Raw genomic sequence first — 15,878 nt, forward strand, 5'->3', positions numbered from 1 at the left:
GGTCTCGTAACAGGAGGTTACAGGGGGGTTCGAAGCAAGACGATGGTCCTGTATTTTTTTAATGTCATGGTATTAATCCTAAATTACGAAATCCATCGGCAGAGGCTTCCCATAGTCTGTACTATTTATGTTCAAGCATAAAATGACATTCTCAGCAGCAAGATAAAATATATAATCATCATTTTTGGTGCTACATAAATCCCGTTGATTACCTTGATGATGATGTGGCTATTGATGATGATGATGATGATGATGACGACGGCGACGATGATGATAGTTGTTGTTATTATTATCATCATTATTACGAATATCATAACAAGTATTGTCATTTCTTATCAAAATCGTCACCATACACCCTAATAACCTTGGCTTGGAGTAAATTACAATCAACCTGATGTTCAAGCAATCGGTTTATAGCGCACTTTGGACTCATTTCTGAAGTTGCGTCCTAGAAAAAAATATTTTGTGTAAGATAATCTAGGGGCATGTTTTGGAATAGGGGGGGGGGGTATTTTTTAATGCAAGAGTGAATTCCGACTGGTCTACCTGGAAGTTTTGATTTAGCCCTGGAATATCCATCTGTAGCAGGAACCATTCTTCACCGTGGTTTCCATACACGTAGAACGGAGGATCAAGGGGGAGGGTCTCCCCATACTGGCGGGTATAGACCTGGAGGTAGTCCACAGCGTAGCCGTTCATATTGGCGTAGAACTGAAGACAGCGGTCTCTACGTGACCCGCCTATCAGCGGAGATATCAAGGCAGCATCATCGTCGAGACTAGCTCCATTGTAAGAATTGGGGTCAAAACTAGCATAGTATCCTGCAATAAGCAAGGGGAAAAGAATGGGGTTAAGAAGGTGTGCGTGTCATCTGTTGGCGATGCTGCTATAACAACACCAACTGGTATTACTATTGCTACTACTAGTGCCTTCTTCTACTACTACTACTGCTACAACAACAACAACTAGTAGTACTAGTACAGTACTAGTACTACTAATACCACTACTTCTTCTACTCCTACTACTACCACCACTATTAATACTCATTACTATTACAAATACTCATTTTTTTTCTTCTTCTTGTTCTTGTTCTTCCTCTTCTTTGTCGGCCAACTACATGTATAATTATTGAACTTTCTTCACTAACGTATGATCACGATGTTAGCCATATTGTACGTAGGCTACACATTAATTTTAGGAATACCGCATACCGAGTGTGGTTCCTAGGGTGTGGTCTTTCTTTGGTCCATAGTTGTTGTTCGAACCAGGTCCTGTTCCTTGGTACCTGAACCAGTCCATTTGGTCCCCCTCTGTCATCTGCACATAATCACACCACCCATCCTCCTCGAAGTCGCAATCGATGCTGTCCGCAAGAACAGGTGGTTTGGTCGTCTTTGGCGGTTGCGTCGTGACTGGAGGAGAAAAAAAGGGAACGATAAATTGTAGACAAATTTTAAAGACAATTAAAAGCAATTAAAGACAATGCGTCATCATCATCGTCATTATTAGCAGACCATCGTTAACGATGATGACATGATAAAACCATTCAGTGCTTTCTTGATAGGTCCATTCTACTGGCACTGCGGAAGAAAAGAAAAAAATAAAGGCAATTAATGACGCATATTTGTGGACAGTCCTTGTTCAAATAAAATTCCTAAATAAATTGCTTCAACTAACCAGAGGGACAGTCGATTCCATCGTAGAGGAGAATATCGTCAATAGCTATATCGTCTCTGTTTTCCTCTCCCGGCGACGCTTCAAATACGAGCTGGAATGAAGAAGAAAAAAAAAGAAGAAATGTATGTATTTGATATGCTGTATTAAAGTTTAAAAAATTATGCCCTGCATTGATGAATAATTTGTGTTTGCCCTGGATTTTTATGTCTCCTATGTAGTGTAAGTTTGATAAATAAAATGATGTTAAAAACATCTTTCACAATTTGTTTTCTCTGCTTCAGCGTCAATAGACTATGGGAATTTTTTGGTCTGCAATTGAATTCGTGGACAAACTTTGCTTTTAAGTTATACGAAAATATTCCCCTCAAATTGGGGGGGGGGGGCACCACCGACCCATGCCCCCCTTTTTTTTACTTACGACCTAACGACCCCGTATTTGCTCCTGTCCTTAGTCTTTTAAGTTCATTCCACCATTTTTCTCTCTCCCTGATCTCTCTCTCTCTCTCTCTCTCTCTCTCTTTGTAACTCTCGCCTTTTTTTTATCATACGGTTATATTTTATTTACCCAAAACTCTATTATTACGTAATTGAGTTTTAGGGGCTTTTACCAAACAACTATTGCTTCCTTAACACGCCCCTCCGTTTACATTTAGTTTAGTAAAATCATTTTTCAGTTCCTCAAATCTTATATTGAGTCTTTATCATGTTTATATAAACTTAATCCATTGTGATATGTCAAATATTGGATTTCTATTTATTTTATACATTCTCAAACGGAAATAAATCATATCAAATCACATCATTACACAAACTGCAAGTTGACTCCTTGGGTGTGTGATCTCCGCGACTAAGCCCTCCTCCCCCCCCCCCACTATACAAATATGCTGAATCCGCCCTTGTGTAATGTATATAGACGTACCTCGGATTCAGCAGTGTTGGCTGCGATATCCAAAGTATGGCGATGCCAGTAGTTGCCTTGATCGCCGGATGTGGTCCACTTTGGGTTCCCCAGGGTCCCATCGATGGACCTTACGTAGACATTGAGGGTCTCCACGTCGCGACCGTACATGTGGTACCACAGAACCACGCAAGACGTCCTCGTATGGGCTTTCATCGGTGGAGAGATGAGACGGGCCTTGTGTGTCGGTTTGAGACGGTAATTGCTAGTCACAAAGACAAAGAATCCTGGGGACAAAGATGGGAAGGTAATGGTAGTGACATCGTTGTGATTTTAGTTTTAGTCGTTGTCATGTTCATTGAGTTATTAAGCACGCACGTCTCATACCCACGTCTATTCTTGCATTTCTTCTTTGTTCTCTTTCTCGCCACTGCATTTCTGTCATCATCATCATGATATGTGAATTATTTTTAATATCTGACTATGATTTTAATAATGTTCATCATCTTTATCATGATCATGATCATCATCATCATCGCTATTCATTATCACCTTCTGTTCCTCCTCCTCATCATACCATCACCGCCCGCATCATCATTATCATCATTATCTTCTCACCAGTGCAATCACCAACCACATCCCCGCATCATCACCATCACCATTACTATCATGAGGATAATTATAATAATAATAATTATCCTCATTATCATTATCATCATCATCAGCAGCAGCAGCAGCATCATATAATCATCATCTCACCATCACCATCATCTTAATCATCTTCGTCATCATTATCAGCATATTGCCTCAAATACAATCACCACCATCACCACTACCACCAAAAACACCACCATCATCATCATCACCATCAGTTAATCGTCGGCGTTATTATCATTACCATCATCGTCACCATCATCATCATCAAACAAATGATTAACCAACGTCGCGCCGTGGTCGCGTCGTGGTCATTACTTGCACCATCTTCATCCTTCTCATCATCCTCAACGTCATCACATTGAGGACTATACACTCTCAAGAAAGATTACCGAGCGTCCTTTTCAGGACTGTTCAATCCTCCCTCTCTCTCACATGGTGCATCCGCAAGCCTACTGTATATCTACATCACCATGCAAGCCGATACTTACAAGCAGCATATATCATCACATTCATCATCTACCATCTACCTTCCTCCTCCTGCTCATTATCCTCAAGATGTCGTCCGAATCATCACCTTCTCACAAGCCTACCTAATTCATCTCCTCGTGTATGGTCCACATCGGGTCCTGTAAACCCATCGTTGGTTCCCCGGTTCCTCCAGCTCCAATCAAAGTCATCTGAGTTGTCCTGTCTATAGTAACATAGCTCCGCCTCCTCGAAGTCACATGACACACTCGATTCTTTCTTGATTATGTCTGTAGAAGCGGTTACAACAAAATCACAGTGTTGTATTTAAAAAGAGGGAAAGAAAGAGAAAAGAAAGAGGAAAGAAAGAGAAAAGAAATGTAAGGAAAGGAAAATAAATCATATTATAACAAAAAGAAAAGAAAAAAAAAAGAGAATGAAGGGAGGGAGAATAAAAATATAATAACAAAAAACAAAAGAAAGGAAACAAATTAAAGACGATAAGAAAAGAAACAAACACAAAATAACAAAAAATGGGGTATATGGTAAGGCCTGCTTGTAACAACGAAAACGGAGTTGCGTCATTTGAAATCTCTAACACGCAAGAGAGTTATTCATACTGTTAGATGTAATGAATACCCATCCTACCTACACTCACACCCGCATCCCACACTCGCACTCACCCACCTTATCCACCCCATCTACACCCACACTTTCTTATAGCAATACAAGAACGTTGATCAGTTAAAATAGCCTCGTAAAAATTGATATAAAGCAATGTAAACCACAAAGCCAAATTAGTGACAAATGGTAAACTTGATATTCTCATCGATTCGAAGCAATGATTAGTTAAGTAGATATGAACACACTTTACTATAAGAGACAGTAAACAAAGAAGTAGCCAATCAAAAGGCATTTATCATTTATTTTTGGGTCGATTACTAGATTTTTCCCGTTTTATAAATTATCAATATGTGATTTCCCCGTTACCAAAAAAAAATGCTACGTGAACAATTGTTCTGCGGCCAGTATCATAAACTGACCAAATTCTTAATTTCAAATCCGGACTAAACACTGTACATAACCTATATCCTTATTCTATCTTTGACGAAATAATGACGGAATCTTTTTTTTCTTTCTGAGTGTATATCAATTTTCGAGTAAGTTGAATCTGTACTATTCAATGTTAACGTCCCCAAGTATGTGAAACGAAAGACTTTATACAGAACTTTTATCTGGGGCAATTTGTATTAATGTATTTTGATCGTTGACAAATATGCACAATTCAGTCTTTTGTAATGCCAAAGATATTTTAACAAACATTTAGCTTTTACCACAGGCTCTACCAAACTTCAACCTCTTAGTTCAGTCTTTTCAGTTTATACTTAATGCAAAGAAATTGATATGAGTTACTCGCCTTCTGGTATAAAATTTGGCAATATAATTAATGTTTGCATTGGCGCGAAACGTGTTCTTTTTACCATTTATTTTGTGAAAACATTGCTAGATTACAAACAGTGAAACAAGAAACCATAAACCTAAACTGTTACGCAATAACATGATTTAACTTACGATGTCCTGAGCACCCGTAGCTCATGATATGAATATCATCCAATGCGATATCACTGGCGTAGTTGGATCCTCGTACAGCCTCAAAGTAAATCTGAAAGACAGTCAGTTTTTAGTAACGTTAATTTACAGACTTCACTTTGGTTGTGTTGACAAATAAAGCACCGTACAGTTTTTTTAATATTATAGAAATCTAATATTGACAAAGAGATAATTAGATGGTCTGTCAAGGTTTCGAAGGTGAGTTGACTATTCACAATTTGAGGCCTGCGGTAACACCATGCGTAGCCTTACTGAAACGGCTGGTGATGTATTCTTTAGTCAAAAGAACCAGCTAATGTAGGGTTTAGAGGAATTGAGGAAGTGACATAAGGGAAAGAAAGGAAGAGAGGTGTGGTGGTCGATAGGATATGTCACTGGACTGTGGATCATAAAGTCCGCGGTTCGAGTCCCGCCGCGGCAATAATGCCCTTTGGCAAGACATTAAGCTACATTAGCCACACTCGACCCAGGTGAGGTAAATGGGTACCTGGCAGAAATTGAGTCCTTGAAATGCTAAAGCGCCGTTATGGAAGCTAGGTTAAAGCCGGGGTAATAATTTCCAAGTTTCGAAGCGCATAGAGACGTAGAACCGAATATAATTTTTAATGGAATGGAGTTTTGTTATAAGAAACACTTACAAGAGATTAATTTTTGATTTTGGTTTTCGGTGTTATGCACACCAAAAATGAGGTGAAATAAATGGAGGATGAATTATCGAGATTAAGTTTGTGAACAGATAAAAGTTGAAGAGAAAAGAACTGTTGGTATTGCACTATGGACTTCTGTTTAGAACGACTCTGTATGAAGTTGATGTGGAGTTAGTTTGGTGGTGTGACTGAGTTATTTTACCTGGAAATCTTCCGGGGTATTGATCTCAGCTTCTCCCGCCCTCCACAAGTCTCCTCTGTTACCCGCCATCCACCAGATTGGGCTGCCGAGACCGGTGGAGCTGGAGTTGTGTAGGTACACGTTGAGTTCCCCCACTGTAGTCCCGTACATATGGTACCAAAACATCACGCAGAATGTCTCCTTGTCGTTGGGTTGGACACCTCGATATACCGGGGATATAAGGCGGGCTTTGTGGAACTTTGTTGCATCTGTGGCTTCGATATAGACGTAATAGCCTGTTGATAGATCAAAGTTTTGAAATACAGATTCGTTACATATAAGATCCGATCCGATCCGATTCCGAGCATTTATGCTTTCTTAGCAGTCAGGTAAAATAACCATCTCATCAAACATCATATAATGTGGACAATGTGGACTTCAAAAAAACCTTACCCGATTGGCTAATAAAGAAAGCAGAACCGCCTGATCCGATTGATCAATGTGTACTGCATTATGAAAATAAGCTGATTAGTTAATGTAAGGTGCTGAACATGCCTTTACTGACTGGCTAGTATTGGTTGCTGATACAAGTAACCTGATTGGCTAACATCGACTACAGAAAAGCCTAACCCGATTGGCTAATGTGGATTGATAAATTGCCTAACCAGATTGGCTAAAGTGGACTGCTGAGTCGCCTAACTCGATCGGCTAATGTGGCCGGTGAATCGCCTGACCCGATATCGACTCCAGAAACGTATCGCCTGATTGGCCAATAGGAACTGCAAAAACACCTTACCCAATTTTGGCTAATGTGGACTTTAGAAACACCTTACCTGATTGGCTAATGTGGGTTTCTGTATCTTCTTACCTGATGGGTTGATATCAAGGAGCTGAATATGTCTGAATACGCGCCATCTGTACACAGATTTTCTATCCAACTTCAGTTGATTTCGCTTGGTCACAACATGGCGTATTTTCTTTTTGTTTAGTGCTTGCCCAACAAAGCAGCATTCGAATCAATCGTAACTCATATTTCTTTTGTACATAGCTGCGATCATTTTAGAGTCGCGATTTATTTGAATCAATCGCCTTTCTTTATAATTTGAGGGCCCTGGTCTGAACTAAACAATGATTCGTACCCTCTCCCGTGGTATGATCCGCTTCAGGGCCTGTTTCAAATGAAGATGTGCTGCCTCTCTTGCGGATAAAGTTAAAATCATCCATTTGGTCCTGGACAAAGCCACCAAGACCTGTCTCAAAGTCACACAGTAGATCGTCTATTGATTAAAAAAGGTAGTGTTAAAAAAGAGGAGGCGAAACACGAAGATAAGTGATGATGAAATAAAAATTGGAAGATTTAGAAGGAAGATGGATAAGAGGAAAAGGAAGAAAAAGGAGAAGAAACCAAAAATATTAAAATGGATTTGATGACTAGTAATAGAGTGGCCATAGCCGTCAAACCGTATATGGCTACACCACATAAGAGCAGTCAGGGCATGGTGTTACACAACGATTAATAACATACATTGTAATGCGAGGGACAAAAGTGATCGGGCGATATTTTTGTTAACTTTTAAATTGTTATATCTAGCCTTATAGGCTTATTTTACATGAGCTAAATTGTCGGGTGAAGGGTGATATCCCCAATATCTCAAGCTGTCAGTACTGTTTTATAGGTCACTGTCTTCCTTATTAAATTATCCCTTTTCGTCAATCACCTGTGATTTGTAAAGAGGCAGAACGTATGTGTCGTCCCCCTTTTATATCTCTACGAAGGGACGAATCCAGGATTTTGATATATAAATTGGTAGCGGGGGGTGGGGGAGGAACAATGCCTACAAATTACATAGTTAAGGGATATAGTTTTGTAGTCATGTATGCCGATTGGGTTTCAAAGAAGAGGGCGGGATGTGCCCCACCAATCCCCATCCCCCAATGATCTGTATGGTTAGTCTATTTTGAATGTTACCCCTCGTAGAAACGCTAAAAATTGGAAACTAAGAGAAATAACAAAAAGTGAAATTACCGAGTGGACAGGCACCATCTTCGTCGAACACTGCTACATCATCTATCGCTATGTCGGCGAGTTGACCCTCTCCTATTCTTGCTTCAAATATCAACTTAAAGAAACAACAGGGATAGCAAGTCAACCATTATCGCTGTGCAATAAGCAGAGGAATATTTGAGTTTTTTTTAAAGAAATGCATAACAAAATGTCTTATTGTTATTGATTTTTAGAACCTTTTTACTCATTGAAAGCGTAGGAAAGTGAAATAGTTTAAGGCCTCTGCTTCTCCCCATATGGCTATTGCCATAGTATATGAAGTGTTCATCAATTTAGGTTGAATTGTCTTTTCATGTCATCGACAGCCCTATAGATCTAGACCGTCTGCAGGTATTTGTTCCAGTGACTCCTACAGTAAAGGTTGATTTTCGACTTTATCGTTTCACTAGGTATATGTCAAATTAACCCCCCCCCCCGAAAAAAAAAAAAAAAAGAAGAAAGAGAAAACAAAATTAGGGATTGCTCTTGATTCGTAAACGTATAGGTTTGATGCTTTCAAATACAATTTTAAATATATATATGAATATATTTTCAATTTTCATAATCTGAAAAACATTGTAAGTTTAGATTCAGCGAGCGAATCTGTATCTGAAAAGAAAGCTTACTTCTAAAAAGTTGCCATTATCGGAGCCTAGATCAACCAGACCACGATACCAGCCTTTTCCTTGCTGCCCCGTTCTAGTGTAAGCTGCATCACCGAGGACAGTTGAATCATTTCTACGTACATATACCCTTTGTAAAGATAAACAACAAAAATGAATTTTGAAATACAGTTAAACATAATAGAGTTGAATTGTGGTCATGCCATTGTGGCGTAAAAAACTGCCTGGAAACTATTGGAAAAGGTTAATTATGCAGTTCATACTAATTTATGTATACTGTGAACACTGGGGTCACCTAAATTTGGAATAGTATTGACTAAATCTCGTTGAAAGTCACATGCAATCAACACAAAAAATGGTATATGGGCCTATCGACACACATTGGTCAAGAGAGTTTGTACCCAATATTTGTGCTGCTTCTCGTTGTTTCGAATAATAGGGTATTGTAAGAGCAATTCAAAAAACAAAATTCCTGTGTGGTGTTCTTCCAAACTGACATAAAATGAACGAGAAAGTTCATATATTAGTTTTTCACCTTTATCAGTACTTGTTCTTCTCTTTAAGTAATTATTTTAACATTTCGTTTCGGTCCTACGGCTCTCTTTAAAAATCCCCTCAGTGTCGCTATCTGAATATGCATTTTTGGTCAGGTACTCTACCAAGTGTAATCAAGGAAGAACCCTCTCAAAGTCTTTTTATCGGGGGGGGGGGGCGTACCCCGCTCAAGGACATCGGAGACCCTTCCGAGAGGACTATGTTTGGGCATAAACTTTGATTTTGTGCTGATGCCAGACAAAAGCACATCGGTTTATTTACATTTTCTAATGTGCCATTTATTTGATCCTCATTTATTTTGCCTTAGTTTATTCTTTCGTGAAAAACAAGACATTTCACATAAAAAAGGGAATAGAACAGACATAAGAAGGAAAAAAAAATCATATTGTCAGCATCACTTTTCTTCATCTTTATTATCTTTATTATCAGCATTATTGTTTCATTCAACTGATGAAGTACTCGTGAAAATACACATTACATAAGTTAACACAGATTTGCATACAACAATCGTCTGCAAACGACGTTTAGGCACAAGTATATTACGATTTATATTTCAATTCTGATTTTAGATGTTAACGATTCCGTTAACCAAAAATTCATCTTACAGAACTCACTTTCTAAATCAAACGATATCAATGATTACATTGGGCATAATTGTTACATTTAAGGCGACTGCAAAGAGGGAAAACTCAACTGAAAAAAATGAATTTGTCTTTGTAATGTTCGCACATTTTAAAAGTTGATTGAAAAGAATGCTGGAATTTCATAACATTGATTTCTTGAAAGTCTTTGCGATCGTATAACTTGAAATAGAATGATTATTATAGTTGAGTTACTTGAGTGAGCCGGTGTCGTCCCCATACATATAGTAGTAAAACTGGATACACTGCGTTTGGGTAGCATCGCGAGGAGGGGAGATGATACGGGCCCTGCCCCTGTCCCCCGAAGACTGAGAGTTAGCCTGGGCGAAGAGATAGTAGCCTGTGGAGGAGAGGATGTCACGTAGAACAGAGGAAATAATTCAATGTTCTCTGAGGATCGTAACACATAGCTTAGCAATTGATCCAACGACTGATATTTGCGATTGATTGCTCATAGTGATTGATGCAATCAATCGCAAAATTCAATTGTACAATTAACAGCTAAGATTTGTGTTAGGTGGCCCAGGGCCCCGTGTTATAAAGAGTTACGATTGATCAAAATCAATCGTAAATCCTCCAATCAATCGCAAGTTTGCAGTCTCCTATCTCTTATGTACATAGCTGCGATTGATATCAACTCTTTATAAGATGGGGCCCAGGTCTGATAAAGAACTGATTTTCGAGGGAACCTGCCTTGAAGTTATTTTCAATTGCTCGCCATGGAACATAATTTGTTGTTTGGGTCAGCAATGATACTTTATAATTTAAACATTATTGCATAATATTGTATTGTCTTCCTACTACTGGTATTTGCCGTTCAAGAATATTTCCAGTATCCTAAGTTCAAATATGAGTACTTCCCATTCATACTTCCAGATACATTTGATTTTAGCACGTTATTTGAAAGGTGAAGTAATATAATACGTTGAATGAATTCAAAAGAATGAATTAGGCTTAATACAATTTTTTAATTTTTTTTTACAATTAACGGAATTCCTTCGTAATTATGATATTAAAAGCTATTTGTAGGCAAGTATTGCCAAGTCTCTTTGAATCGTATTATTTTACATTGAATTACACATGTGGGTATTCTTGACAGTTTTGCTTTCGGTTGACTCCCTTTAACATAAATAAGAATAAATAATATGTGACAAAAACAAAGGGCACTTTTCAGTGGTCGCAGACAGCGAATAATTTGGATCTAGCGCCCCCTCTTGTTCCTATATACAATGCGTTTTTCTTGTCTATGAGCAAATTCAACCATGATTACCTTTAAAATCGTTTGACTGTTTACAGTTTTGCATAACCTATTTCCCTTTTCATAATTTCCCTCTGTCTTTATCCCTTTATCGAAATTATGAAATAATAGATAAGGAAAGAACTTCAAAGCTCTCAAATTAACTAAAAACAGCAAGACAGTGAATAGCAAAAAAAAAAAAAAAAAAAAAGACATGAGAGATAAAGCGAAAGGAAGATGGAATCAAAGAAAAAGAGAGAAATGAAACGAAAATGGAAAAGACTAAACAGAAGAAAAAAGGGGAAGAGAGAGAGAGAGAGAGAGAGAGAGAGAGAGGAGAAGGATAAAGAAAAGAGAACAAAAGAACATGAAAGAGGAGAGACAGACAGACAGAGATAAAGACAATGAAAAGGTCGGAGAGATTCGCCTTGGGGATCCCAAAATGCGAGAATAAACCCCCTTCATTTTTTAAATACATCTGGAACCTTCTTCATGTTGTATATTTTGATTCCAATTTAGTTTTATAACTTGAATCAATATTGACCAACTTTTATAGGGATCATCGTCCCATGGTTTTCATCTTTTTTTATAGGCCTAATATCCTGTTTTATTCGCGATCTTCGTACAAAACGAGATCATCTGAAAGTTCGACTTGATAGAAGTACAAAACTTCAACTTTAAAGGGCAATCCAACCCTGGCAATAAGTTAATTTGTATGAGAGCAGAAAAATAAGAAAGACGAAATAGCCAACGTTTTAAATAAATCGGACCAATGATATTAGAAAGTTTTAGCTATTTGAAGTATGAGATCACTGCGTCTATATGCCAATCTGATATTGGCATTTTGGTCATTGGAATGTGACGGATAATTCTCCCGTTTGTCGTATACAAAAATATCATTATTTTGTTGGTCTCCCAAATGCCTTTTCCCTTTGGGCTCTACTCAAAATACATTAAGGATAACATAATTTTATACGTCTTCTTTGTATGTTGAAACGAATGAGGAAGTTGTCCGCCTCTACATCGCAGAGACATTACAGATTCAGCCAAATTGAAGAGCCCATACCTTGAGTGATCACAACTTCCATAAATTGATAACTTTCTCATTACATGTTTTGTCTAATTTTATTCAAAATTTCTATCGTATGTTTCTTTGATTTCCTCTAGAGTAGTTTACTATTTGGGCCCCCTTTTTACGTGATAACTCTTTATAGTTCGGGGCCCAGGTGAATAGCAGTTTGGGTTTCCCTTTAATTGCTAACTGAGAGGCAAAACGGCCCAAATCCACCAAACCTGTTAAAAACAAAAACAACTCTCGGTAGTTGTTCTTTGTATAGGACTAACATTTAAAGCTGAGACTTTTTTTGTCAAAAATCGGGTTTAACAATCAAAGTTAGAATGAGTTTTAAGATTTCCTTTTGTTTAACGTGATATCAGAACCAGGGTAGTAGAACATGGATCGGAAAGCTTTCATCGGTATGTGTCTTGATGTTTTAATTAGAAAAGCAGGAGCAGGGGTACGCCTTTTGTCAGTATATCCAATGCTTTCTTGATAACTAAAACCTTTAAACTTGGAGTTAGGCCTTTATACCTCACATGATTTCAATGTACTGAAGGAGATCCAATAACGATCCAATGCTTACCTTGTGTTGTACCAGATGAATGGTCTACGGCTGGTCCCGTCCCTGTTCCTTCAGCGCTACTCGAACCATTCTGACGTAGCCAGTCGAAATCAACACCGGTGTCTTGCCTGTAGCCACACATGCCCCATTGGAAGTTACATGGCATTTCCGCCTTGCAGGCAACTTTAATTTTATCGAGAAAAGTGTCATAAAATACATTAATGTTATTCTCTTCCTTTAAGTTTGGATGTGGTGTTGGTGTTCAAAGTTAATGAGAATGATTGTTATTAGTAAAATTGATAAAACATCAGTATTGTATTTGCATGGTACCAGAAGATCAGCCTAGTTATTAAAAAGATGTCCCTAATCTTGACGAAAGAAAGAGAAATTCAGCCGTCTCTTAAATGACTTAATCATTTTAGAAATGTCCATAACCTCTGCATTCTTAGGATTTCTATTTCAGACCATATAGTGGCAAATGTTTACCAATATTTAAATCGTCGTGATCTAATCACTTGATATTTCTAACTACATCGCTTCGGGTTTCTAATTACATTGTCTTTCTTATCAAATCGTGCTGCTAATCACGTCGTGTTTCAAAAGAAGTTGTATTTGTAATCGCGCCGTGCTTCTAGGTACGTCGTATTTTAAATCTTATTGTCCTTTTAATCACGCCGTCCTTCTTTTCATTCTCTGTTTCTAATCACGTATTGTTGATAACAACGTTTTGATAAACCACTACTTTACCTTACCCCCTTTATTATGTTGTCTTTCTAACCACGTCGATTTTCTAATCACTTCGTGCTTCTAAGCGGATCACGTCGCCTTTCTAATCACGCCATGTTTCTATTCTCATCACACCGTGTTATTAATCACACCACGTCGTTTTCTAATCACATCACGCCGGGTTTCAATGTTTCGTTTCTTATCACATCATCTTTTAAATAAGACTTTCTAATCTGGTCGTCTTACGAATCACGTTGCATTTCTCATCTTGCCCTGTTTCAAAAAGTCGTCTCATTAAAATTAAAACCAATTCCTTTAGAAGAAAACGTGTCTACTTTTTTTTTTTAAAGTCCGGTTGATTTACAGATGCTGCATTGAGCAAGGAGATCTCTCCTCCCTTCACTCTCCCACTCTCACACATTCCGCCGATTTTTTTTCTTCCTCAAAAAAGTTTTCATGCATGATTAATTATTTCGTCGCATTTTGTCTTAACCCTCCCTAATTCGTAATTTCATCTACAATACCCAATCATATATATTATATAAAAGTGCGAAAATTCTCAACTCTGACATGACAACGGGCGTTCCAGAATATGTACAGCTACGTCTCACGTTCCTAGACCATTTTCTTCACGCCTATATATATATATATATATATATATATATATATTAGACAACTAAGCTCTTCTGTAGTATTACTATTAAATCATCGAAATACTATCTCTACATTAAGACAAGAAAATGCCTCTCCATTTAATACTTTTCATGTTTCCAATCCTACTTGATTAATAAAAAATCAATCTTCTTCTGGTGCCTCCATGCACCTTGGTGCCAGAGTGACATACATCCGCCGCCAATCTTTTCATTTCTTCATAGTTTTCCTTACAACTTAAATAGATATACCTATTTCAAAATCATCTCTTTTTATTTAAATTCTATTTTATTACATACCTAATGCTGTAGCAACGACTACTGTCCTCAGTAAAAACATCCTAGACATAGTTCCAGCGAAAGTAAAATATATTCCAGTCTTCCCGAGCTATGATTTCCAATATTTTATCATTTCTACTGTGCAGTAACGAACCAGGCACGTATATATCGTATAAGTTTTGAGTTTCATAACCTATCAGGCGAATTTAATTGTTTTTTTAGTGCTCAGTTTTCGTTTCCAATTGGCTCGAGTTTTAATTATTGATTCGATATGCAAACATTGTGGCCCTATTATTATCATAACGCCCCTTAGCTTCATTAACATACACGAGTGCGTACAACGTACCGGAAGGGGAAGCCGTTTGACAGTCTTTTCGCCTTGGTATAAAAAGGGCACAGCCGGCCCATGCCCCCTTTTGAAACACATGGCATACACCAAGTATAAAAGAAAAATATAAAAATGTACCCTTAATTGTTTATTTTCGGAATTGGGCTCCCTTTACAAACAAAAATCCTCGATCCACCCCTAGTGGTGGAGAGGGGGGGGGGGGGGTATGATTTGTATTAACTGAATCATATACTGTGTTAGGTACGACCTGTTATTACCAAAATCCGTATGTTTTATTATGGTCTTAACAAAAACCAAAAAACAAAAACGTTAGCTAAACACAAAGTGTTCATGAAATGAATGGTTGAATGTTGGTTCATTTTCTGTTTAATATGAGGCATAATCTATAATATACGGGCAGTTACATATACACCATAATAGTATGTTGCTGGCGTAAATATATCTTAATAACGTAGGAATTTTGCACAGTGAAGATCTTATGTATAGATTCCTAATTGTACCTTACTAGTATTGCATTAAAATGACTTACATTGAATGTTACATACATGTATAAATGGAGTGAACCTGTAAGACAATTATAATGCAATCGTTCTTGTTTTATACACAACCTGCATATTAACTTGAACAACCTAAATCTTGCAAAATTTATGTGAGTTTGGTTGGCCCGAGGTAATGCGAAATTTCCATCCTTATCAGCAATGTAAACAGCCAATCGCAAAAACCAAGAAACAAAAAACAACCACAACAATCACAACAACCCCAACACCCCGAAAACTGTAGAATATGTCATAAGTAAATGATTGTTGACAATGACATATAATAATACATCAATATCACACAGAATCACCAACATTTTGAATATTATGGTCATTTTAGGTAAAAATAAGCTTTCGAAGCAAATTCATAAGGATCATACAGGAATGGGAAGACATAAATGTATAAAGTTTACTTAGGCCATTAACCCCCCCCCCGAATATACATGTACCAATACTTGACAAAGTCTAAAGGGAACACTT

The 15,878-nt window shown here is 37.6% G+C and overlaps 1 protein-coding gene across 1 annotated transcript in view; it reads right to left on the bottom strand.

Annotated features, from left to right (window-relative positions):
- LOC581935 (MAM and LDL-receptor class A domain-containing protein 1) overlaps positions 1–14,930 on the bottom strand; it is a 23,441-nt gene extending 8,511 nt beyond the window's left edge. The window contains exons 1-13 of the mRNA XM_030977032.1: positions 14,535–14,930; positions 12,880–13,041; positions 10,195–10,339; positions 8,807–8,933; positions 8,163–8,256; positions 7,276–7,413; positions 6,158–6,432; positions 5,270–5,360; positions 3,823–3,987; positions 2,597–2,862; positions 1,678–1,768; positions 1,212–1,412; positions 547–821 (exon numbers count right to left, since the gene is read on the bottom strand). Coding sequence (XP_030832892.1) covers positions 547–821; positions 1,212–1,412; positions 1,678–1,768; positions 2,597–2,862; positions 3,823–3,987; positions 5,270–5,360; positions 6,158–6,432; positions 7,276–7,413; positions 8,163–8,256; positions 8,807–8,933; positions 10,195–10,339; positions 12,880–13,041; positions 14,535–14,583 — 2,079 coding nt within the window. The 5' untranslated portion in view covers positions 14,584–14,930. The remainder of the gene's footprint in view (positions 1–546; positions 822–1,211; positions 1,413–1,677; positions 1,769–2,596; positions 2,863–3,822; positions 3,988–5,269; positions 5,361–6,157; positions 6,433–7,275; positions 7,414–8,162; positions 8,257–8,806; positions 8,934–10,194; positions 10,340–12,879; positions 13,042–14,534) is intronic.
- Positions 14,931–15,878: the final 948 nt, after the last annotated feature.

Source organism: Strongylocentrotus purpuratus, unplaced genomic scaffold (genome assembly GCF_000002235.5).
Source record: "Strongylocentrotus purpuratus isolate Spur 01 unplaced genomic scaffold, Spur_5.0 spur5_scaffold_9, whole genome shotgun sequence".
NCBI lineage: Eukaryota > Metazoa > Echinodermata > Echinoidea > Camarodonta > Strongylocentrotidae > Strongylocentrotus > Strongylocentrotus purpuratus.